Source organism: Lissotriton vulgaris, chromosome 3_1 (assembly GCF_964263255.1).
Source record: "Lissotriton vulgaris chromosome 3_1, aLisVul1.2, whole genome shotgun sequence".
Lineage (NCBI taxonomy): Eukaryota > Metazoa > Chordata > Amphibia > Caudata > Salamandridae > Lissotriton > Lissotriton vulgaris.
The window spans coordinates 2,109,330,994-2,109,356,396 of NC_141689.1; the positions used below are offsets into that span (position 1 = coordinate 2,109,330,994).

Consider the following 25,403-nt stretch of genomic DNA (forward strand, 5'->3'; position numbering starts at 1 on the left):
AATCAAAGGGGAATCCACGTTCGCTGTAGCTGCCCTGCTAATAAAAGGATGAAACTACTGCTGCGAGGGTGTCTTCATTTGCAGAGCAAAACAGTTTAGGATAATAAGTGGCCGGCTCCGGGCCACGAAGACAACCCCACCGCTCGTAGGCGGGTCCGTGTGTTACAATCCGTAACACATCAGACGGAACAGCGGGCCTGGCAGGAACAGCACGAGATGTACAACGGACCTGGGTTTACCCGGTGAAACGACCCGAAGGGAAAAAATTGCGTGAGGGGATTGGAGAGTGGCACCCACTATGGATTTGATAAGGCGCGAACTACATGAACCAGTGAGCCTTGCGCCGGGCACGCCCACCAGAGGGCGGGAGTAATACCTTCATGACCACCTGAAAAACGACGTACCTGCTCTCTTCCCACTTTGAACGCCAAGCCATGATTAAGGGAAACTGCTCCTGAAACGCGTAGGCGAATGGTGTGCAAGCTTGAACTCGAATCAAAGGGGAATCCACGTTCGCTGTAGCTGCCCTGCTAATAAAAGGATGAAACTACTGCTGCGAGGGTGTCTTCATTTGCAGAGCAAAACAGTTTAGGATATATATATATATATATATATATATATATATACATATATATATGCACCAAAGTCCTTCCCAACAAAAGAAAAGGCAGAGACCCACACGGGAACAGATATAGGAAACCTTTAATTATCCTTTCTACCAGGGCGAATGCATTTCGGCATTGTGAGCCTTCGTCAGCGCCGTGAAAAATGAAGAATCAAACCACAGTCCACACTTTCAAATGTCCTGCCGCTGTACGATTGGTCGCGGATACTCCTTCCTTGAATAGGCTCCGCCACATGTAGTTGATACTGTAGGTATCCCAAACTACAGGACCCAGAATTCAGCAGTCTGACTCAGAGTCCCATGGCGGTGATGACGATAAGATCCGCCGTTATATATATGTGTGTGTATGTATGTATATGTAAGTGTGTGTGTCTGTATATATATATTTATATACAAACACGTACTCTCGCACAGAGATTACCAGGACTCCCCAGGCTTAGCCCGGATTGTCCTGGTCATCTCTGTATGAAGGGACATGTTTGTGTATGATAGGGTTACCGGAGCCTATCTAGGACAGCCGCAACATACAGCCCTGTGTGTCTGGATTACGTTGAAGTATATACATATACAGCACACACACACATACAAACATAGCAGGCCTCATTACACACAATAATCATCGGATCCTACTTATCACAGAAATGTGTCTCACTGTCATGTCATCACCTGACCTGGATCAATGTATCTCTGACAACTACATAACCCACGCCAGAACAGTCAAATGTGCAGCGATCCAAAGCTCTTCTAAACTCCTCCCTACAGCTCATTACTCTCATTGTGCCCTCTACCACTTCCCTCAAGTGCCTTTTCGTTTGCTTTGCACCCTCTCAGCCCATAATCTTTCACCTGAACTGTTTACCACCTGCTGCAACACACACTTCACTAGAAAATGCCCGAACCCATCATCACAATCATCCTTATGTACATGTAAATGTAAATGTACATGTATTTATATAGCGCAAATCACCGACCCGGTATCTAAGCGCTTGGTTAGGGAACCCGTCCTGGTATTCCCCTGTGAGATAACCCCGGCAGGGTATCCACAAGGTGAAAGCCAGGCATCCCACCGCGAGGGGCCGTTGTGGAGATTAAGGAAGCTATTGCCCATAGTCGCAGAGTGTGAACCCGTGAATCGAGTAGGCACCGGAGCGAGAATTGTCAAGTCCATGGACATTTTAGGACTCAAGACCCCGCCGAGCCGGGAATTGAACCCTGGTCCCGGGCTGACCTCTGCTTCCAGGTCTGCCTCCTCTAACCAGTGAGCCACACTTCTCATTTATCAGTGAAATGTGGCTACCCGAGGCCACTGTAGGGGGCAACTCAGGAGGGCGGCCCTCTAGTGCCATTGGGAATCCCCCACCACATCCCCCCCTTTTTTGTCCCCAAGGGAGGGGGTTGGCGAGGGGATGAGTCTCTTCAGGGGTAGTGGGCGTGCAATGTCACGTCCAGTGCACCAGGCAGGGCAAGGGGTACTTAAGTCCCCCTCGCCATTATCCCTGCCTCTTGATGCACAGGACGCGCCGTGGACGCCTGGGGGGTGGACACGCTGTCTTCATGGACCGCTTCCTTTGTTGCTGAGTTACCTCTGTTTCGCATGATTAGAGGTTAGTGTGTGCCCTGCCCACCCCTGCGGTTCGCCGCGGGTTATATCTGGGCCAAATCCTGTTTTGGGGCCGGGAGGCAGGGCGAGGGTCAGAGGTCTGGTAGGGTGTTGGCCCGCTTGCGGCATCGTTGTTCTCCATCTTGGTCCACGGGCATTCTCCCCCCCTCCTCCCTCTCCTCCCCTCTCGGGCAAGGGATTCCCGGTCCCTGGGTTAGCGCGGCAGGGGAGAGATGTAGGCACCGGGGCCTCGCGCTTGGGTCACAGTGTTGGTATGGACGGGTTGCGGCGGGGGGTTGGGCCTAGTGGCCGCGCGCCATCTTGGCTAGTCGTCGCGGCTTGTCCGGGCCTGCTGGGGGCTGGCCCCCCGGGTGCACACAGTGCTGTGTGCTTCTTTACCCCTTACGTGACGCCCTTACCTGCTCGCCTGCTGCTTTTCCAGTCCTCAGGATCCCTCCGTGGGGTCCGCGCAATGCTTTCGGGCTTCTGGCAGCCAGACTGCGCCACGTGGTTCCGGTGGCCGGTTCACCCTCCTGGGTCCCTCCTTGGTCCGGGTGTCCTCGAGGCAATGTCCTCCTCCCGGCGCCCGAAGCCCCGAAGCCCTTTCCTCAGTCAAGCCGCGCAGTTGCATGAAGGGAGGTTTGGAAACGTGTGGGCGAGGAGGTCGGGCAAGGCCCGCATCCTTCTAGATCGGCCCAGCTGGTCCAGCCATGCCATCTTCTCGTCCGCGGCAGGGTCGCTCCGCCCATGGTGCCGCCCAAGACTTGCCCGTGCTCGGACACCACACCCTCCCCCTTTCTCGTACACCGAGTCTGCTCTCAGCTAACAGGCCACGGACGCAGCATCAAACGGTTGCGCGGTGCCTGGGGTTGGAGCTCAGTGTAGAGCTCAAGCTTCAGAGGTATGAGTCCCCGGGTTCAATACCCGACATCTGCAGCATTTTAGGTAAAATATCCTCTTGAGTGCGGCTGGATCACCGGGCTGATGCGTAAAAGGGGCCGGGCGGCAGCGTTACGCTACATTTCGTGGTTTGCGGATCAAGGGGCAGGCACTGGCAATGTGCTTCGGGTCCCCAAGCGCGACAACGTTTAGCCTCTGTACTGATTTACTGAAGATGACGACACGAGTACTCTCCTAGAAACCTATATATTTTCCTTTGGATTGCATCAAATATATGAACTGTTTGGAGATATTGAATTTATATCTTAATAGATGACGGATGGAAACGTGACTCTTATGAGAAGAATCGATTTTATCTGGTTTTATGTTATATTGGGCCATAAACAGGTCATACCTGGAATGTGGTGTACTTTTGCACAAGGATCTTTTATGCCCTGATGAAGTCATTGGGTGATTGTTTCCCGTGCCGAAACACGTTTCGGCTTGGTTTTCTGGCTACATTTTGTATGATTCCGATCAACATTATATGAAGAATGGCTATTTGATGGAAATTTCACGATTATGAAGAGAAAAGAAAAAAAAATAAAGGAATTTATTGATCGAACTTTGAAAACAGATAAAAGTTTGATTTAGTCTCTTTTCTCTTGAACTTATTATATTTTGTGCTGTGCTCGGGAACAATAACTTGTTTATTGTATATTCACTGTGTTTACATAGAGGATTATTTGGAACGTAGGTGGCCGTTACCTTTTTGTTCTCTGGAACAACTTATTATGTGATTTACTACTAACGCATTGGCTTTGCGCAAGATATAACCCAGCCACGTCTCATACCCCGCGACAACGTTTAGCACGGGGCTCCCACTTGCCTCAGGGAGCCCCGTAATACCCCTAATTCGGACCCTGCTTTCGGGGGCCCCACTTCCGCTTCCATCCGCGGGACATGCCCATGGCTGCGCAATTTCGACCGGCTGCAGCAAGGAGGGGTAGGCTCCCTCGGAAATCAGATAGGCGGGGCAGGCACCTGCCTCTATTGGTGCCAAAGTCACGCAGTGGGCACCCCTGTACATGATCATTAGTAAGTCGCCATGAGGGCACCCGCACTTGTAAATAGGTGAATATGTGGGGTAGACTCCCGCAGGAGTTAAAATGTAAAACAGGGTGGGCACCTGCAACGATACTCGTTTATGAGCGGGGTAGGCACCTGCAAGACAGGCTTAACGGGGTGAAACCCTTTAGGAGGGGTGCCCTCCAACAGGTTAGGCGGGGTCTGTTAAGGTTGTTATCCTCCAGAGCCACCATACATTTAGGAGTGGTATGCGTCAGGATCCATTACAATACCTAGCAGGTGGAGCTGTTGGGTTGCTTACAACAGAGGCTCCCCACCTACACGCATAATTTTGATTGATTGGGGTAGCGCTGGGGATGGTGTATGTGCTTACTGATCAGTTTTCATTTATCTGTGCAGGTCAGAGGACAGAAGGCATTTCCCCTCTTTTTAATTTCCGCCTTAACACACATTGTCCAGGTAATAGAGAAGAGGGCGACGCACGTAGCAGGGGTCCCTCAAATGTTTAATGTGAGGCTCATTCTCGTGCTAAGGTTGTTCCCAGCAGAATGAGCACGGGAGGTGGAAATTTGGTAGGCAAACTAACTCAGGTGGTGGGAGTAAGGACAGGGTTCCAGCAGGAAAGCACCTGGTTTGGCGACCATCAATAGGGTCATACCTTGGGGCCCTCAGCTTATGGTTAATTTAGCTTGTGCTCACGTTGTGCTGTCTTTGCTTTTCAGCCTCGCCTGTGCCCTCGGATACTCTTCGCAGTTTAGGGTTCTGCTCAGTCCCAACCCACAGGAGGCATTTGCTGAGGTAATACACAGGGTGGGTGTGAAAATGCGGCTCAACTAAGCTGGGTGGGGTACAAGTGTCTCACCAGTGAAGGGAGGGGATAAGACGGGCCGGCAAGGATTGAGCTGGGCTAGTGCCCAGTAGTCGCTAAGTGTTGGTTGTCAATAATTCAAATTCATCCCCCGCAGGAGGTAATCGAGAACTACCCCCCATCACCTCCCCCCCCACAACATGAGGGTCATCAGGATAGATCGTTCCAACAAGCAGTGAAGTAAGTACAGTGTGGGGTGCCTGCCCGACAAGACAAGTAGGCTCGCGGACCTGCCGCCTCCGATTAGGTCCCCCCCGTCCCACTCCTCAACATGTCTACCTCTGCACACCCCCCTCCCGCCAATATTGTTAGTGCTGCATGTCCCCCCACTGGCGCGCCTCCCGGGGAACCCCTGGCCAGAGGTCCGTCACCTATTGCCATTCCGAACTTGCTACCCCTGCTGCGGGAATATCCTAATGCCAAAAACAGAAATTTATTAGAAACAGGGGTTCTTGGAAGGCTTCAGAATTCCCTATCAGGGGCCAATGGTTGTCAGGGATTCTGAGAACCTGAAGTCAACTAGAGAGCACCCTTCAGTGGTAGGGGCCAAAGTTAGGAAGGAAGTGGCCCTGGGGATAGTGGAGGGCCCCTTTCAGCATCCTCCTCTCCCAAACTTTGTTGTCTCTCCCTTGGGTTTGGTCCCCAAGAAGGAGCCAGGGGACTTCAGGCTCATCCAGACCCTGTCTTACCCTGAGGGAGACTCAGTGAACTCCTGGCTGGAGGAGGGTTCCTGCTCGGTCTCATACTGTTCCCTTGATATGGCTGTCGACATGGTTAGGAGGGCAGGGAAGGGAGCATGGTTGGCCAAGGCTAACATCGAGTCAGCATTCCGACTACTGCCATTTCACCCAGAGAGCCAGCACCTTCTTGGTTTCAAGTGGCAAGGGGATTTCTTTTTCGACAGGTGCATGCCCATGGGCTGTGCGGTGGCTTGTGCCTTCTTTGAGGCCTTCAGCTCATTCCTACAGTGGGCACTCTCACAAAAGTTTAACGTGGAGGGGGTTACCCACTACCTGGACGATTTCCTGTTCCTTGGGGCTGTTGGTACACAGGAGTGCAGCAGGGGACTACAATGCTTTCATGATTTGGCCCGACATCTGGGGGGGCCGTTAGCTTCAGGCAAGACGGAAGGCCCTGCGCAGGTTTTCACTTTTCGAGGCATTGAGTTGGACACAGTGATGGGCGTGCCGAGACTCTCTGCTGAGAAGGTGCAGGCATTGCAACAGGACATCCGGTCACTGCTTTGAGACACCTCTTTGCAGGCATCACCACCTATCACAGTCTAACCATTAGTGCATCAAGGGGACAATGGGCCTACAACAACACTGCTCCTGCTCTACTACTGAGCAGTAAAATACGGCCCCAGTTTAAGTGCAAAGGATGCCTCACACTCCTGCTGCACGAATGAGAGCTAGGCCTCTGAGTCAATACAGCCACCTACTCCACTCTCAGAGTTGCCTTCCGTGACGAATGCAGGCCACGGTGCCAAGAAAACAAGTATCTTTAAACAAGGTGGCACAACTCTTTAAAATAGCCAATTCGGCAGCCAATCCACACAAAGAGAATAGCACAACAGCCAAGTCAATACTTCTGTCCAAAGCTGAGAGCAAAGCACCCTTCAAGCACGGAATTAACCCGCTTCCCCTCTTACTCGGCAGGAAGCACATAAAGCTAACAGCGTGAATAAACAACTTGTGAGGATTGCACAGTAAAGGTCTTAATTCTCTTTAAATTGTTTACAATTAAGCAGAAGACCAAAAGTGGAAGTTGGTAAATGGAATTTGTATTTGATGCCGAAATCCATGCTCGAGTCTCCTATGGGAGATGGTAATTGTTCTCTGACTTTCAGACTAGACCTCATGGGAGCCTTGGCAACCTTCGTTTGAGGTTACTGCACCCAGCAGGTTAGGGACATGTGACCCTGGCGCTAAAGTGAGCAGAGTTCAATCCAGAGTGCCTCACTTTCCAAACTCTGTGAATTTTTGTAAATTGTACCTCCTTGAACCCCAGTACTCCACTAACCATTGAATTAGCCATAGCTTTATTTCCCCATTTTCAGAAGGGGTATGCCAGACATTGAGAGAAAAATAATTTTCTATGAAAAGAACAAAAGGAAAAAGATCCTTCGTATTGTGAGGTTTCTGGAATGCGAGTTCTACATTTATGGGAATAAGAAAACTAATAAAAGGGCTGTGCTGTTTTGACTCCCAGTACTTGATCACAAAAACTAAGCGCACAGTAGAACTTAAAAGTAAGACTGGTAGCTAAGAAACTGCTCGGGGGCATGCACTTATGCCTGGAACTTCTGTGAATCGGGCCATAAACCCCAACAATGCCTAGTAGTATGTATATATGTTCCAAGATGTAGGCCTTCTTAGTGCATTGGGGCCTAGAGGTGGGCTAGCCAGGGATCCAACTCCAAATTTATAATAGAAGTTTGACCGGAGATGGCAATCCATTAAAAAAAATGTTATACTATCCTACCCGAACCAGCTGTTGACTGATTCACATTGATTATTTCTTTACTGTAATAATATGGCCCTTTTTCTATTAGAATACGACCACAAAAGATGCAGGCAGTAGGGGGAGTTTTATAAATCCAAAATATAAATATATCAGGCCTGATTCACAAAGGTAAACTGAGACGAAAGTCTAGCTTTATGACTTTTGGTATTGACTAAGGGCATTTACAAGTAGTAAAGTTAGACTTTTGTCTCAGTTAAACTAAAGTTTTGGTCTTAAGCTTAACCGATTCCAGTCCTTTTGGTCTCATTTAAACTTAAGACTAAAACGTAAGTTTAACTGAGATAAAAGTCTAACTTTACTACTTGTAAATGCTCTTTGTGAATACTGAAAGTCGTAAAGTTAGACTCATCTGAGTTTGACATTGTAAATCGGGCCCATCATCTGTACTGAGAGAGCAAATCACATGGGATGTGTTCTTAACTGCAGTGTGGGTACAAGTTTTGGGTCATCATAGCTCTGCATCTTTCACACTATATAGTCATAAGAAGAACAAAATAACAATCTGACTCATTGACTGTGCATCAAACACATGCCAGCACTTTGTGTATCTTCAATCAAACTCCAATTTTATACCATATTGGCACCACTGCAGTCCTCCATTTCTCAATAACCTTAAAGATTTTGAGTACTTTCAAAACGAAAATAGCAAGCTGATGAACTGAATTAAGCTACTGGCAAGCAATGTCTGAAAATACATTCTGAAAGTAGACTCTGAAGAATCTCACTTACCAGATAAGAACACTGAGGGCACCTAAAGGAGTGACCAGGGTCGCAGGTGCGAAGGCATAGGCTGCAAAGTTGGCCGCCTCTCCAACTCCCACTATAAATACAAAAAATGTTCACACGTACAAAATTGTATTAGTGGATTTAAAATCTGAGGATGATATTCATTTCATATTATGATTAGATGCATTACAAACTTTTCTGAGATAAAGGTTTGAGAAGAACATTTAAGTACAAAAGTATTACTATGTTCTAACTCTACAAACAATGAAAACGAGCTCGCTACCATAGTATATTATCTCGTGGGATGGCCCTCACTTATATGAGGAGGGAAACCCCTTAGGTTTGTAAACGAACCTTCACCCACTAACACTAGATAGTGGTATGCTTCATCTTAGGGTTTCCACTGAGATGGCTCGTGCATATGGGTGTGCTGCGACTCCTCTACTACAGCGGTCACCAAGGATGTAGTAGATCATCACCATCCCCACAGCACATCCTCCATTGTTTTTAAAAACTTGTCTAAGGATACCATTATTAAACTACACCTTGAATGGTTGGCAGCCTTGAGGCAATTTTAAAATCTTTTTTTTTCCCTTGAGATTCACAAACCATACCCGCTCTGCTGTAATACAGATGCTTCAGCACACCCAGATGCACGAGGGTTCTCAGTGGGAACCCTATGATGAAGCATGCCACTAACTAGTGTTAGTGTGTGATGGTTCTTTTAAAAACCTAAAGGGTTTACATACTTATATGAGTGAGGACCATCTCACGAGTTAGTATACTCTGGTAGCGAGCTGGTTTTCATTGTTTGTTGAATTAGAAAAAGGAAGGTGGCTGATCTCTCTTCTCACTCTTTCATTTTGTTATTCTTTTTTATGTTCTATGTCTGACAAACACATACAGGTGTGACACAGCTTATCCCCCCACCACCCTGTTACATGCAAGGTCAAGTAACTATAGAGTGAGTGGTACTTTCATGAGCTGCAGCAAAAATTCACATTACACAAGATTGCAACAGTGCCATGCATATAGCCAGGCTCTGAGCTGGGATGGTGCAGTGAGATAAATAACGGTGATGGATCAAGCCCTGATCTTTGAACTGGGTAAGAGTGGTCTGCTTAATTCAGACACTCTGTTCATCACCACCCCCTTTTCTGAATCATGCTATGGTTTTAGGCACTATTCCTGCAGCAAAAAATTTGTATTTGTGGGGAAAAAGAGAATAAAACCATAGTGAACTCATACAGTTGTGTAATGAAACTGCTGTGTACTTAAACTTTAAGTGTAGTCATTTGCATTCAGAGATGTAGAGCTAAAGCACACCACAAGTTGCTCCAAAGTCACCATGCAACTCCAGCACACTATACAACAGGAAAACATAAATGTCGCTACAAATCAGTTACCTAACATTAGTGGGCTTCCAACACAATCCTGCCTTCCATCCGGAAGCCATGGCTCAATTCTCAAATAGCTATAAGAACTTTCCTGTATTCAATATAAGAACCTAGATCTTTCTTCCCATTTTGGCCCCTTGGAAAGAACAGAAGGAAACTCTGATAGAAGGAAGGCCAATAATTCATGGTGACACAAGTACAGAAAGAAATGCCATAGTCTAGAAAATCGGTGGCAGTAAAATAGCTGTGGTAATGATAACTGAACATTGCGTTCGATACACAGAAGTTCCAAAAAGAAAATGTTACCTGCAAAACAACTTTGATACAGCTAGTGCTAAAATAATTTCTATAACAAAACTCTAATACAATATTAGATCAGACAACTGATAAATGAGTAAAAATGTTCAAAAAAGTTGGTGAGGAATCAGTGATAGAATCTCAGGCCAATGAAATAGCAATAGCAATATGTCTTTTTACGTCTTTTGCAGAGCGCTGATCTGTCACCCAGGGCTAGTTCATAGTGCTAAAAAGTACTGGATAGAGGTTTGTATTCAGTCCCAAACCAGTCGGAGACTAGGGAGAATGTCCTTATCCATCCTCTGAGGCTTTGTGAAATGGGCAAAAGTATCTTGTTGATATTGAAATATAACAAATTTAAAGAAAGAGTGCAAAGTCCACTACTGCCACTGAGAGAGGAAAGTCCACTACTGCCACTGAGAGAGGAAAGTTCACTACTGCCACTGAGAGTGAACAGTCCTCTACTGCCACTGAAAGCGGAAAGTGCACAACTGCCACTGACAGTGCAACGTCCACTACTGCCACTGAGAGAGGAAAATCCATTACTGCCATGAGAGTGGAAAGTCCACTACTGCCACTGAGAGTGAAAAGTCCACTACTGCCACTGAGGGAGGAAAGTTCACTACTGCCACTGAGAGAGGAAAGTCCACCACTGCCACTGAGAGTGCAACGTCTACTACTGCATCTGAGAGAGAAAAGTTCACTACTGCCACTGAGAGTGGAAAGGTACTACTGCCACTGAGAGTGAAAAGTTCACTACTGCCACTGAGAGAGGAAAGTTCACTCCTGCCACTGAGAGAGGAAAGTCCACCACTGCCACTGACAGTGGAAAGTCCACTACTGCCACTGAGAGTGGAAAATCCACTACTGCCACTGAGAGTGCAATGTCCACTACTGCAACTGAGAGAGGAAAGTCCACTACTGCCACTGAGAGTGCAACATCCACTACTGCAACTGAGAGAGGAAAGTCCACTACTGCCACTTAGAGAGGAAAGTCCACTGACAGTGCAACGTCCACTACTGCAACTGAGAGAGGAAAGTCCACTACTGCCACAGAGAGAGGAAAGCCCACTACTGCCACTGAGAGTTGAAAGTCCACCACTGCCACTAAGAAAGGAAATTCCACTATTGCCGCTGAAAGTGGAAAGTCCACTACTGCCACTGAGAGTGGAAAGTCCACTACTGCCACTGAGAGTGCAACGTCCACTACTACAACTGAGAGAGGAAAGTCCACTACTGCCACTGAGAGTACAAGGTCCACTACTGCCAGCCACTGAGAGAGGAAAGTCCACTACTGCCACTGAGAGTGCAACGTCCACTACTGCCACTGAGAGTGGAAAGTCCACTACTGCCACTGAGAGTGGAAAGTCCACTACTGCCACTGAGAGTACAACATCCACTACTGCCAGCCACTGAGAGAGGAAAGTCCACTACTGCCACTGAGAGGGGAAAATCAACTACTGCCACTGAGAGAGGAAATTCCACTACTGCCACTAAAAGTGGAAAGTACCATACTGCCACTGAGAGAGGAAAGTCCACTACAGCCACTTGGAGAAGAAAGTCCACTACTGCCCTTGAGAGTGGAAAGTCCACTACTGCCACTGAGAGGGAAAAGTCCATTAAAAAATTGGGACGCGTCGACTCGATGAGTGGCATAGACGTTTTGATGAGAGTGCGCTTGAAAAAGCGATGGCTGCTAATTAAGAATATTATACTGTTGCCCCCGAACGCCCTGCGCCCTCCTGAGGTAGCACCCCCTGGTATTTCGCACCTCTGTTGTTTAGACTTAAAATTACACCTGTAAAAACAATATCACCGATGCTACCTGTAGCAACATCGGTAGTTTGGCATCGCAGGACAGAAAAAAGTGCTGCCTCTAACAGTTTTTCATCTGTTTTCCTCCTGCATGCTAACAAGAACGAACAACATTTCATCAACCATTTAGTTTTTTGTTACAAAGAGGGTGTAGGAATACACAAAACCTAGTTAGATGTTTTGGGCCTAGAAATAGATATGTATATCCGAAGATGACACGTCCTCTGTTAGTCTCTTATTTGTGGATTTTATGTTCCCTCCGTCCTTTTAGGTGCGCATTTTACGTTTGAACATTTTTCCCCCTCCCCTTTGATCTTGTATGGTCTCCGCGTGCGAGCGCGTCAGTTTATTTCGTTTTAAAATGTATTCATTGTTTCGTTATTTCTGTATACTTTAATTGTTTTGAAATGTTGAAGGGCAGATGTTTTGATCTGCTCTTTGTGGTATTTTTTTTTCTTTTTCCTGCTTAAAAATATGTTTTGCAAAAATACATTGCTTATGTACAGTGTATTAAGTTAAGCTAAGCCACTCCGGTTTGAAGACATGCCGCCGCGGGAGGGGTTTGGCCCGTGTAACTTTACTATTCGGCAGCGAACAGCATCGACTTTGCTCATGGCAATTTTCCAAAACGACGTCAGGCGATAATTAACAGCTGAACAATGGACTTTGCACGCGCTTGTTTGCCCTCGGGAAGTCGCCACAGAGTTCACTCACAGCTGCGTGTCTTCTCGTAGGCTGTTGCTTCGCATCTGGGCGTGTCTCAAACACTGTTGGTAGGCGCGTGCACCCCCTTTATTGCTGTAGGTTAGGACAGGAGGAGCACCCGAAGGCCGGAAATCACAGGTGACGTTGAGAGAACATCGTGTCTGGAACGTTGCGCGTGACGCAGTTTCATATGATACCGCTCAGGGCACTGTAAGCACCGAGAGACAGGGAAGCGGTTTAATAGGCCCTGAATATTTATATGACTCAGTAGTTATTGTCGGGAGTTCCTTGACAGAGTATGGACAGCACCGCCTCATGAGCTGATAAATAAAGTTGGGGAATATATACTGATGCTCGTAATGACGTGTTAAACATATCATACCTGGGGAAGCCCCTTAGCTGCCAAGGTTTCAGATTGCTATATGTGACATTTTTATGATTTCAGTGTAATTATGAGTGACATTTCAACGACACTTTCTCGCCAGTAAAATCAAGCAATGAAGACGATGGAAATATTTAAATATCCGAAATGACACTCATCTGAGCAACCAGAAACTCTTTTATTTTTTATTTTTTTTGTATTTTTTTTCCGTATTTCCAATTTTTTAAATTAAAATATAGATATGCATATCAGCAGATACAGACAGTACAGAGTATGCAAAAAAAAACAAAGAGGGGGGGGGGAATTTCCCTGGTTTAACATTTCCTTGTGCGTGGTGTCCCCCCCCCCCCCCACCGAAAGAAGAAAGAAGAAAGGAGAGAGGGGGGGTTAGGGGGGGCAGGCTTGTTCGAGATATGCATCAAGGGCTTCCCACATGCCGTTTTTGGCGTTATGTTCTTTCGAGTATTTGCCTGTGATGTTGTCCGCGCCTCTGAGGAAGGTGACACAGTTAATCCAGTTTTTGAAGCTGGCTTTGGCAGTGTTTTTCCAGTTTGTTAATATGATTTTAACTGCCGCTGTTAGTAGGATGTCAACTAGGTCTCTTTCCTCTTTGTTTTCCAGGCTGTGTGTCATGAACCCTGTGGCCAGATCAGCGAAGGTGATTGGTGTGTCTTTGCCTAACACGTCGTTGATGAAGTTGTTTACCTTCTTCCAGAAGTTCCTGACTTTTTGGCATTCAAAGATGACGTGTTCCAGGCTACCGTTCTCTTTTTCGCAGTTCCAGCATGTTCCTGTGTTTCTTATGCCTGTTTTGTGGAGCCTCGCGGGGGTCCAGTAGGCTCTGTGGAGTAGCCAACATTTCGTTTGTGCCAGTTGCGGTGTGACTTTGTTGGTGGTGGCTGATTTCCATAGTATGCTTTTTTCTTCGTCATTCAGGTGTCTTTTCGCTAGCTCCTCCCAGGTGTTCATCACTTTTTTATTCAGCGTGGATTTTTGGGGGCTTAGTAGTTTGTATATTTTTGCTGTGTGGTGGCCTGTGGCATTGAGGTTGTCCATGTATTTGATTATCATTGGTGGTGTTTTGCTTAGGTTCGTCCTTGTTATGGCCTTCTTTATTTTAAGGAATGTGTACAGCTCTATATCTGGGAGGCTGTGGAGCTGTTGGAGGTTCTGAAAGGTGAGTGGGGCGTTCTTCGTTTCTAGCTGGTTTGGGGTTGTGATTCCACTCTTTATCCATAGTTCGTTGTCGAGGACTTTGGTCTGGTAGAGTATCTTCGAGTTGTGCCAGATTGACTCCCAGTTTGTTCCTCTGATGCGTTGACCCATAAGTTTGTCTACCTTCACGAGGGCCTCTTTGGTGTGTCTGATGATAGGGTTTAGTCTGAGGGGGTGTTTGTTTGCAGTGAGTAGTGCTATCGGGTTTAGTCCTCCCAAGATGTTCCTCTCTATCTTCAGCCACTCTGGTTCGTAGTCTTGGGTGTTTGTGATCCAGAAGAGACCTTGTTTGGCCAGGCAGGCTGTTTGGAAGTGTTTGAAGTTCATTAAGTTCAGTCCACCCAGGTTTCTTGTCAGTCTCAGTTTCTGTAGGCTTATTCTTGGTCTTTTGTCTCTCCATAGGAATTTGTTCAATACTTTGTCGAGCTTCTTGTGGAAGTTTTCCGTCGTGGCTAGGGGGAGCATGCTGAGTGTGTAGTTAACCACCGGTGTTACCATCATCTTAATTGTTTCCACCCTGCCCCACCAGCTGATGTATTTGGGCGACCAGAGGTCTAGTTCTCTTTTATTTTCCTCAAGGTTGCTTCCTAGTTGTGCTCTATGGTGTCTTTTAGGTCACTTCCAAACAGTAGCCCCAGGTATTTGAGGGGTTTTGTTTGCCATGCTAGGCCTGATTGCCCCAGTACAGTTGTTGTGGTGTGTACGTTCATTGGCTTGCACTCAGACTTGTCCTTGTTGAGCTTGTATCCTGAGGCGGCTGCATATTCTCCTATGGTGTCCATTAGGGCTGAGATTGATGTTGTGGATTTTGTGGTGGTAATGAGGATGTCGTCTGCGTATACAGCCAGTTTCACTGTCTTGTCTTTGATTGTGACGCCAGATATGTCCTTGTTGTCCCTTATCTTGGCTAGCAGTGGTTCGAGTGCTAGCAGGAAAAGTCCGGGTGATAGGGGGCAGCCTTGCCTCGTGCCTCTTTCTAGTGTCAAAGCTTCTGATGTGCCCCCATTCACCACAACTCTGGCTCTCGGTTTGTTATACAGGACCATGACCATTGTCCTGTACCTAGTACCCAGGCCAAATTTCTGCATGCATGCATCTGGGAAGGGCCAGGATACTCTGTCGAAGGCCTTCTCCGCGTCCAGTGCTATCATGACCGCCTGTTCTGTACTGTGTGTTGTTTGGTTGATGAGGTGGCTGAGCAGTCGTGTGTTGTCCTGTGAAAGTCTGTTTTTGATGTAGCCCACCTGTGAGTTGTGGATGAGTGTTGGTAACACCCTGTTCAGTCTATTTGCCAGTATTTTTGCGTATATTTTGCAGTCTACGTTGATGAGTGATATAGGTCTGTAGCTTTGTGGAAATTGTGGGTCTTTGCCTCCCTTAGGGATTACAATGATATTGGCTTCTGCCATAGACTTCGTCATTCTGCCTCCCTGGATGCAGTGTGTGTACGTTCCTGCCATGGTCGGTCTCAGTTGGCAGAGGAATCTCTTGTAGAAGGCTACGGTGTATCCATCTGGGCCTGGGGCTTTGTTTGGCTTCAGCTGGTTGACTGCTGCATCGATCTCACCTTCTGTAATGTTCTCTTCGAGTGTCTCTCTTTGCTCATCTGAGAGTGTGGGCAGGTTGATTCTGCAGAGCAGGCTCTCCCCCCCATCGTCTTCTAGGCTCTTATCCTCACTGTATAGTTCTTGGTAGAACTGTCTGAAGACCTCTAGGATACCTTTGTTCGTTGTTTGTGATTTGTTGTTTTTGTCCGTTATGGCTGCGATTGCGTGTTGTCTCTGCTTTGCTTTTAGGTACGAGGCCAGTTGTTTCCCCGCTTTGTTGGCCGAGCATAGGTTTATGGCCTTGAATTTGTTTATCCAGGTGCCTGCTCTTTCGCTCAGTATTTTGTTCAGTTCGTATTCTTTCTTCGTTAGGTCTGTTAAGGTGTTTTTGTCTGATAGGTTCGCGCAGTGACCTTTCTCTAGGCTTCCTATCTGATCTTCCAGTTCTTTTATTTTCTTGTTCCTGCCCCTGTTCATTCTGGACTTGATGTTGATGAGCTTCCCCCTGATGGTTGCCTTTAGTGCGTCTCAGATGGTGTCCTTTTCCACCTCGCCGCTGTCGTTGATGTCTAGGTATTCCTTTATGGCCTCCTCAATTTCTTTAATGTTGCTCGGGTTTTGCAGGATGTCGTCGTTTAGTCTCCATCTGCTGGCTGCATGTTCATTGTGTCTTCCGCTCATTGAAAGTCTGATGTGTGCATGGTCTGAGATGTTTACGGGTGCTATTTCGGTGTGTTCGATCAGGTGGGAGTATGTTTTGGACATTAGGATGTAGTCAATTCTGCTGTAGGAGTTGTGTGGGTGGGAGTAGAAGCTGTATTCACGTGCATCGGGATGCTACAGTCTCCACGGGTCTGTGAGGTGGAGCTTGGTGCATAAGTTCTTCAGAATGTTTGGATTGTGGGTGTCGTGGCTTATCCTGTGTGGTTGTCTGTCCGTTGCTTGGTCCATGACCTGGTTCATGTCTCCTGTCATGAGGAGAAGGTCGTCTTGTGGGATTTCCGATCGTCTAGTGGTGGTCTTCTCCCAGAATTCTTTGTCGTCCGAGTTTGGCCCGTATATGTTAGCTACATGTATTGTCTCCTCTCCTCTTTCCAGACTTGTCACTAGTAGTCTGCCTTCCTCGTCTGCGTACGTGGCTTTCGCAGTAATGTTGGCTTTCTTGCTTATTATTGTTACTACTCCCCGTTTCTTGAGTTTGGCGGGAGAGCAGTGGACTTCCCCTATCCACCTCGCTTTCAGGTGTGAAGCTTCTTCCTGTGAAAGTCTAGTTTCTTGTAGTAAGTAGATGTCTCCTTTCAGTTTTGCCAGGTAGTCGAGTGTTTTCTTGCGTTTTACTGGGTGATTAAGGCCTTTGACGTTTAGGGACACCACCTTAAGATTAGTTGTTTGCTTGGTTTGTGATGGTTGGGGTTGTGTCGGCGCTGTCATGGTGGTTTCTTTGTGTCGCTTCTCGTGCGTAGTTCGTCGGGTGGCATGCTTAAGCCTACTGTGGGTCCCGTCGAGCTGCTTCGTTCGTTGGGCAGACCCTCCCTTGTGCTATGGGTAGATGAGGATTGTAGAGGTAGGAAAATAGAGATAGTAAAGACATATATAGAAAGTAAAACCTGCTTCTATACTGTGGTGATCGTTCGTGCTCTCCCATTCTACCCTTCGCCCCCCCTCCTCCCTCCTCCCGTCCCACCCCCCTCCCCCCGCATTTAGAAATGTGAGCGTGTGACAGCAAGAGTCCCTTTCTCTCCCTCCCCCCAAGTCTGTATATTTACTGCGGAGGCGGTAGAAGCCCCTGTCACACTTGTCCTTGCATAGTGTTATTTAGTATTCTCCCTTCAAAAGGAAACGAAAGAAAAAAAGAAAAAACACTGTAATAAAGGATATCTGCTTGCTGCATTGTTCTGAGGTAGTTGGTCTGTACACTTCCTTCTATTCCGTCGTTGCTTGTGGCTTTAAGTTCTGTTTGGTATTGTCTGTTACGCTTGTGTTTCCCTGAGGGGACTGAGGTAGATACAGTTGCGATTCCTCCTTGTGCTAGCTGCGACCCAGCTCAAGGCGTCTTCTTTCTCACTTGAGGTAGATACGTTGATTGAGTTCAAAAGGCTACGCAGGTATAACATTTCTGGGCTTGTGCAAGTGTTCCGTTGTTTTCTCATCTATTTTAGGCTTTATACATCTCCGCCTTCTGCCGCGTCCGATGAGGCCCTTCTTTTTGCTCCCGGGCTTTGTGACTCCATGCTCTCTGTCTCCGGACCTCTTAGTTATCTTTTTAGCTCATTGGGGTCGTCGAAGATGAGTGTGTTGTTCCTGTCTGTTATTTTCATTCTGGCTGGTCCGGCGAAGCCAAAGGTGATGTTGTCTCTTCGCATTTTGTCCCGTAGGGCCAGGAAGCCTTTCCTAGTTTCTACTGTCAGCTTGGAGTAGTCTTGCGTTATTGTTATTTTTTGGCCGTTCATAATCATCGGTTGCCCCTTCCTGGCTATGGCAAAGATAGCGTCTGTCTGGTTGCCTCTCAGTGGCTTGCATATGATGGGTCTCGGGCTGTTGCTGTTTTGGGTTCTCCTCGACGGGATTCTGTATGCCTTTTCGATTTCAAAGGGTCTCTCGAATCTTAGTCCCGTGATTTTGGGTAGGAGGTTCTCCAGCATTGCCGCACCAGATCCTGGGGTGTCCTCTTCTCCTTCTGGGACTCCTAATAGCCTTATGTTCCCCTTCCTGCTCTTGTCGTCATATTCTGCCTGGATCCTTTCTAGGGTGTTCGTTTTCCTGATGACGATGCCCAGGTCTTTGTGGGTTACTCTTGTGAGGTCTTCCAGGTTACTAACTCTTTTCTCCGCCTCGTCTATTCTGCCCTCGGCTTTGCTTTGTGCTGCCCTTATGGCTATTAGCTCCATCTGGATGTTGTCTACTATTTTTTTTGTAGCTTTTGCCAAGTCGTTGCCTTCTGTTATTTTCTTCAGGAGTGTCTCCATCGTGACTGTTTCACTGTTTTGGCCGTTCTTGAGCTTGCCCGGGGACTCAGGGTATTCGTTCCTGCTCTTTTTGGGGTCATTGGCGATCTTTTTATCGTCCTTGCCCGCCATTGTTTCTAACCCTCTCCTAATTTGGTGCGATATGGGCCTTCCTGTTCTTTGTTGCTTGATGGGGCTTCCGGTTCTGCTTGGGTTGGCACTCGATGGTAGTAGGTAAGCATGGGCGGAAAATCCGTTTCGCTCGCGGATTTTCGGTAAATTCGCAATCCGCGAGATTCGCGAATCTCCCGCAAAATCCGCAAATCCGCGAGCAGCGGATTTTATGGCTTGCTCGCACTGTTCGCGTGAGTTCGCGGCTTCCCAGTACAACTTCGCGCCCCGCGAATAAGCGCTAAATTGCAGAAATACGATCTTAGCAAAACTGAAACTACTTACCAGGTTCAAAAGTTCAGGCTCATCATTAGTAGCTATTTCCTGTAGTGCTTCCTGAGGGGCCCCTCCAGAGTTCAGTTGCCTACTTGCAACTATTATGTGACCCAGCTCTGAACCTCAGAATAGTTACACATATGCCACAAAGGTCCTGAATTACAGCTAAGGGAGACAAGCAGGAGCCAGGCTGGAAGTTCAAATCCATTAATCAGCCCCTAATTCATTATTGTCAGTTGGGGCAGGGCAGGTGTTGTAACTAATTTTGCAACAATGAAAGCACTTAGCAAGTGCAAAAGATCACTAATCAAGAAGCACTAAGGAAGCAGGTGCCAGCTAAAAAAGTATTCTGTGACACATTAATCAGCCCCAAATTAATTCAGGTCACTTGAGGCAGGGAAGGTGTGCTTTGCTTTGCCACAATAATGTACACTGACTGGACAACCAGAGGGTGCTGTGATGATACAGAGGGTGGCATGGGTGGGCCAGAGGGTGGCATGAGTAGTCAGAGAGTGGCAGTGGTGACAGAGAGTGGCAGTGATGAAGAAGAGTGTCCCAAACAGGCTGGACACGTAGAAACAACAAGTTCGCAAAACTTGCGACCCGACAGGTAAGTTCGCGTTTTGCGAAATTGTGCAAAACCCCCGCGAACTGGCAGAAACACGCGCGAACACAAAAAAAAATCCGCAAATTCGCGAGAATTCGCGAATTTTGCGAGTTGCGAGTTCGCAAATCTGCAAAATTCGCGAACGCGAGATTCGCAAAATTCGCCCATGCTTAGTAGTAGGGATGTGTCTCGAAAGTGAATTGGCTCTGTTACTGTTCTAGTCCTAGTCTTTGTCTTAGTCTCCGCCAGTTCGATTCCAATTGCTGGTCTGTGGGTGCTTCCTTGCCTTGGCTTGATATATATGTATTTGCTTTTGCCTTCCTGGCTTTGCCGCGACCTGCTGTATGGGGTGCTTAACATCTGGGTTGTTGGTGTGATGCAGCACCTAACTGAGCTATGCGCCACCGGAGGTATTGGTTGCCTGCTTTACAGTGCGCTTATGTGCTTGTTTTGCTGTTGTTTGCCTTCTGTACCCGCGCACAGGCGTCCCGTACTGGCGATCTTTTCGGCGACACCCCGCGTCTGCTGGGCCTTTGCCTTAGTTTGCTTTGTTGTTTGGGATGTGGAGTTTTATGGTTCCTTCTCGTTTGCTCGTTTTGCTTTTGCTTCTTTTCCGCTTCAAAATGGCCGCCTTGTTCTGTTGGTTTGTGCCCTTCTCAAGATGGCTGCCGCTCGTTTGTGGCTTCCTTGTTGAAGGAATGGCTGCTTTCCCCCTTCTCTGTGCCCCGGCTGGAGTCCGCTTGTGGTGCTTGTCTGTGCCTTACTTTTTTTTCTTTCTTTTTTGGCCGTTTCCTCTCCCTTTGTGCTCTCGAAAGCCCTCGTTTGACTTGGCGCGCGGTCTGCCTTAGCGTGGGGTTAGTCTTTGCAGCGCACCCTGGGGATTATTGCTGGTGCTTGCTTGCCGCTCGTGCTTTTGCCTGGGGCTTTTTGTGTTATTTCGCCTTAGCCATTTCGTCTTCCTACCTTTTCCTCTCCTAAGATGTTAGAAGTATCCATCTCAAACTCCAAAGAGGGTTCACAAGGCTCTAAGACCCCTATTGAAGACCTTGTTGGAGGATTTGTAGAAACACACACTAGGGCTATGATGACCCAGATGAGTGCACTCTTTGAGGAAAGATTTGGCCGCATAGAGAGGAAGATTGAGCAACTGAAAGAGACTGTAGACTCAATCAGTGTTCAACTAGTAAAAACTACCTACACTAATAAGGAATCTACTATTACCAAAAAGGATGGTCATAGGCAATCCACTCAAGAGGTTATGTTTGGTTCCTTAAGGGATCCTCAACCTGAAATTGTACCAAGACACGTAGCAGAAAACCCCATATTAAAGGTGACTGCCAGGGTGGAGCACAAGAGAACTCAAGGGGAGGTTAAAAGGGACAATTTTAGTGAGTCTCTGGTCCAACCCAGCACAGATAATTTACATTTATCACCTGCATCCTGCCCTTACGTACTAATTTTAACGGGTGTCCCAGCACTAAAACAGTCACAGACCTAATCTTGACCCTCCCTTCGTAATAAAGTAGTGGACTGGTTGACGAAATATAAGCATTTTAACTCTCAGCACACTAATGACATTTTGATGGCTCGCAGAGTGGGGTGGGTAGGCTCCTCATTAAAGTCTTTCTAGGGAGATTGCATAGTCATACATTTTAGGACGCCCCGACTGGTCCGCTTTCTGTTAAACCAAAAAGAGGTACCTCCTGCTTTACACACCAGTATCATGGCCCTCCCCCTGGGCTTCTTTTATAAACCTGTTCAAGGGTCCAGAGGAGAAGGTAACGGTTCGGTTATAACCTCTAATAGGTTTGAGCTGCTATCATTCCTAGAGGAAGTGGATTGACAACCAACTCCTGTATTTGCGACCATTCCTGCTCTAATGAAAGAAACACAGTGGGTCAGCAAATAAGTCTCCTTTTTACTCCTTCTTCTGCAGTAGATCAGGCAGAAAACTCTGTATCTCCTAAAATCAACTCCACTTTGACTCCTTTGGAACAGGATCAAGAACCCATGATAATGAATTCTTGTAATGGTTTTAACCAACAGAGTATGTCCATAATTATTGGCCTGGACTCAGGTATGGGTACTTTAAATGATAGAACCTGCCCAAAGGAACAAGGACGTCCATCAACCCCCTTTCTCCTTGCCGCAAGTCCCACGAGAGGGGTCCCACTTAGTATAATGGAATGGAATATTGCGGGTCTCCGCTCTAAGATCGACCAACATGAGTGGCTCACCTTCGCGAGGACATATGACATTCTCTGTTTACAAGAGACATGGGCTGTTTTACCCATTGACCTAAATGGTTATAAAACCTTTTTTTCTCCGGCAACGCCATCTCCATCAGGGCGTGTAAAAGGTGGCTTAGTGGTCTATATTTCTAACCTAATAAAAGTGAGGGAAATTACCACCTTAAAAATGGAGGAAAATTACCAGATAATCGTATTAGAAATTAACAAACAGGATTTCTTAGTGTTAGTTAATTTCTATAATAATTTACAGCAGCCCCAGCTAATTGCCATCTTGAAGGAAATCCGTTATTTACTCTTAGATTTTAATAATAACCATCAAGGGAAAAATTATATCATTATCTTGGGTGGTGACTTTAATATACCCCTATGTGAACGTAACAATAGCATCACATGCGACCTCCTAGATGAGCAAGATAACAATATGACTCACTTTATCCATTCTCAGACTGGGGTCTGCTTGAACGAGACGTTTTCGATTCTACAATTGGTCAGTGCAAACGAATTGATATCACCCACTGTCCCCTTAACTCCAACATTTAATGGTAGAGGTGCCTCTAGCTGCATTGATTTCATTTTTTTGGTCAGCAGGGCCTCATTCTTTTTATCGGATTTTAAAACTCATGGCTGCGCATTTAGCAACCATTTCCCTATCTCAATTACCCGTTCTCTTCCGCTGGCACGAGGAGAGGATAAACGGTTGAGTATTTATGGGGATGAATGTTTGGCCATGAACAGATTAAATAATTACAACCTTAAGTGGTTCAGGGTCGACCCGTAAAAGTTTACCGAAAAGGTTGTAAAGAACTTCATGATGGCAATAAGTGTCTATTTGGCCAATTCATCTTCTCCGCAGGAGATTCTTGACAACTTTATGGTGATAACCAAATCTGTTAATGAAGTTTAAATGTCAAACCCAAAGGAGTAAGAAAAAACAAAGCTGGATGGTTTAATTCCACCTGTACCAAAGCATATTCAAACCTTAAAAATGTTCTTAATAAAACCCCAAAAGATAGGGAACAGATAAGTTAACTTAGGACGACTTATCATAAGTCCCTAAGACAAAGGAAATCAGAACTGAAAATGGAACTTTGGGCAGAATTGCATAAAAGCTGTGCAACAAATGATAGTGCTGCTTTCTGTGAGGTTATAAATACTCCATTTTTGTCTGGTCCTAGGGTTAACAGCAAAATTGAAGCCGCAATTGACGAAGCGTGGTGGATAGCTCACTTCTCTCAAATATTTGGAGCACCTCCAAGTTCGTCCGCAGCTCAGGGTTATCCAGGGATGAACAGCAATGGCAATAGGTCCCCTACTATCCCACTTGATCTAGACTTCCCTTTAGCGGAAGTCGAGCAAGCCCTAAATGCCAGTGAAGGGGGCAAGGCTCCAGGCCCGACAGGGTCCCTGTCGACCTATATAAATTTAAAACGGATCTTTGGGCCCCAATTATTCTCAGGGTATTGGAAGCAACCGGCAAAGTTGGACTACTAGACTCTTGGTCAGAATCCATTCTGGTTCCAATTTTTAAAAAGGGCGATCGTCGGAGTCCAACTTGTTACCGTCCCATTTCGTTGCTCGACTCCCTAGGGAAAGTTGTGGGACGCATCATTTTAGAACGCCTACAGCAGTGGACGGAAGACACTAAGATCATATCTATAATAATAATAATAATAATAATAAAGACATTTATAGAGCGCATGGAAAATAGTACGCCATTTCGGCGTGTCCCCGCGCTAAAGAAGAGGCGATAAACTCATAAGGGGGGAGAAGACAGTACGAGGCAAGGGGCATTAAATAGTCTATAAGGAGAACAGATGAGTTTTTAGTTGCCGTCGGAAAATGGTTTCTGAAGGCTCCATGCGGAGATGGCTGGGAAGTTTATTCCATGCTGTTGCAGCCGCCACTCTGAAAGACCGACCTCCCATTTTTTCTCTCCTATAGCGGTGGGTCATAAGCATGCCCATACCGCTAGATCTGAGTGATCTGCGTGGTTCATACCTGGTAACCAGACCTGTCAGATATCTGGGGGCTTTATTCCAGATGATCTGATGACATATTAGGAGTACTTTGTACTGTATTCTTTTTTTCACTGGGAGCCAGTGGAGGGCATCCAGAGTGGTTTTAGAGTTGGCTCTTCGAGGGAGTCTAAGCACTAGGCGGGCTGCAGCATTTTGCAGTATTTGGAGTCTTCCAATGCTTTTACAAGAAGCTCCCAGGAAAAGGACATTTCCATAATCTGACATACAGTATGGATTTAGGGAGGATCTGGGGACCATAGAGCAGGTTTTAAATTTGACCTTAAATAGAGGCAAATACGTGGAAGCAAAGGGTGGGAACTTCACATGGCCTATGTAGATCTCACAGCAGCGTTTGACTGTGTAAGTCGCTCGAGGCTCTGGGACATTTTAACATGAATGGTTCTTGATCCACTCCTAGTCAACTTCCTTCTTGAAATCTACTCTAATGCTAAAGCTAGAGTTAGATTTGGCCTGGGGGGCGAATTAACAGCACCATTTAGGGTTGAGCGGGGAGTCAGACAGGCCTGCGTCCTGGCCCCATTCCTTTTTACTCTATACACAAACAGCCTGGAAGTTGCCATGCTGGAGGGGTCCCAGGACCTACCCTTAATTAAAAATCGCCCGATCCCCGCTCTCCTTTACACGGATGACGCAGTGAGCATAGCTCGTACTCCCCTTGAACTTCAACGCTCAGTAAACTGATACAACTCATTCATGTCCAATTTAGACCTAAAAATGGTATTTTTCCTGACCTGTTTTTGTTGGCTATAGGACTCTGGGCACTTTACCACTGCTGATCAGTGCTAAAGTGCATATGCTTTGTGTAAATTGTAATTATGATTGATTATCCATAATTGGTATATTTGAGTTACTGTTAAGTCCCTAGTAAAATGCACTGAGTGTGCCAGGGTCTGCAAATCAAATGCTACTAGTGGACCTGCAGCACTGGTTGTGCTACCCACACAAGTAGCCCTTCAAAAGTGTTTCAGACCTGCCACTGCAGAGTCAGCGCACAGTTTTTACTGCCATGTCGACCTGGCAAGTGCGCCACTTGCCAGACCCTAACCTTCCCTATTAAAACATGTAAGTCACCCCTAAGGTAGCCAAAAGGTACCCCCATGGGCAGGGTGCAGCGTATGTGAAAGGTTGGACATGTACTGATGTGTTTTACATGTCCTGATAGTGAAATACTGGATATTTCATTTCTCACGGTTGAAAGGCTGTCTGTCCCATTTGCTACCATGGGAGCTACACTGTAACATCTTATAAGTGTAACTTTCCATTGAGACAAGATTGGGAAATGGAGTTTAGACACTCTGAACTCAGAATTTAATACCACATCTTTTAGTAAAGATGTTTTTTTTAATTGTGTGTTTGAAAATGCCACTTTTAGAAAGTGGGTATTTTCTTACTTGACTATTCTATGTGCCTCTGCTTGTTTGTGCATTAAGCATCTGGTTGTA

At 46.6% G+C, this 25,403-nt stretch overlaps 1 protein-coding gene across 1 annotated transcript in view; it reads right to left on the reverse strand.

Moving 5' to 3' along the window:
- The window catches only part of NIPAL1 (NIPA like domain containing 1), a 176,206-nt gene that overhangs the window by 19,221 nt on the left and 131,582 nt on the right, over window positions 1-25,403 (reverse strand). Inside the window, 1 exon segment of the mRNA XM_086962677.1 lies at window positions 8,317-8,407. Within this exon segment, the coding sequence (XP_086818803.1) occupies window positions 8,317-8,407 (91 nt within the window).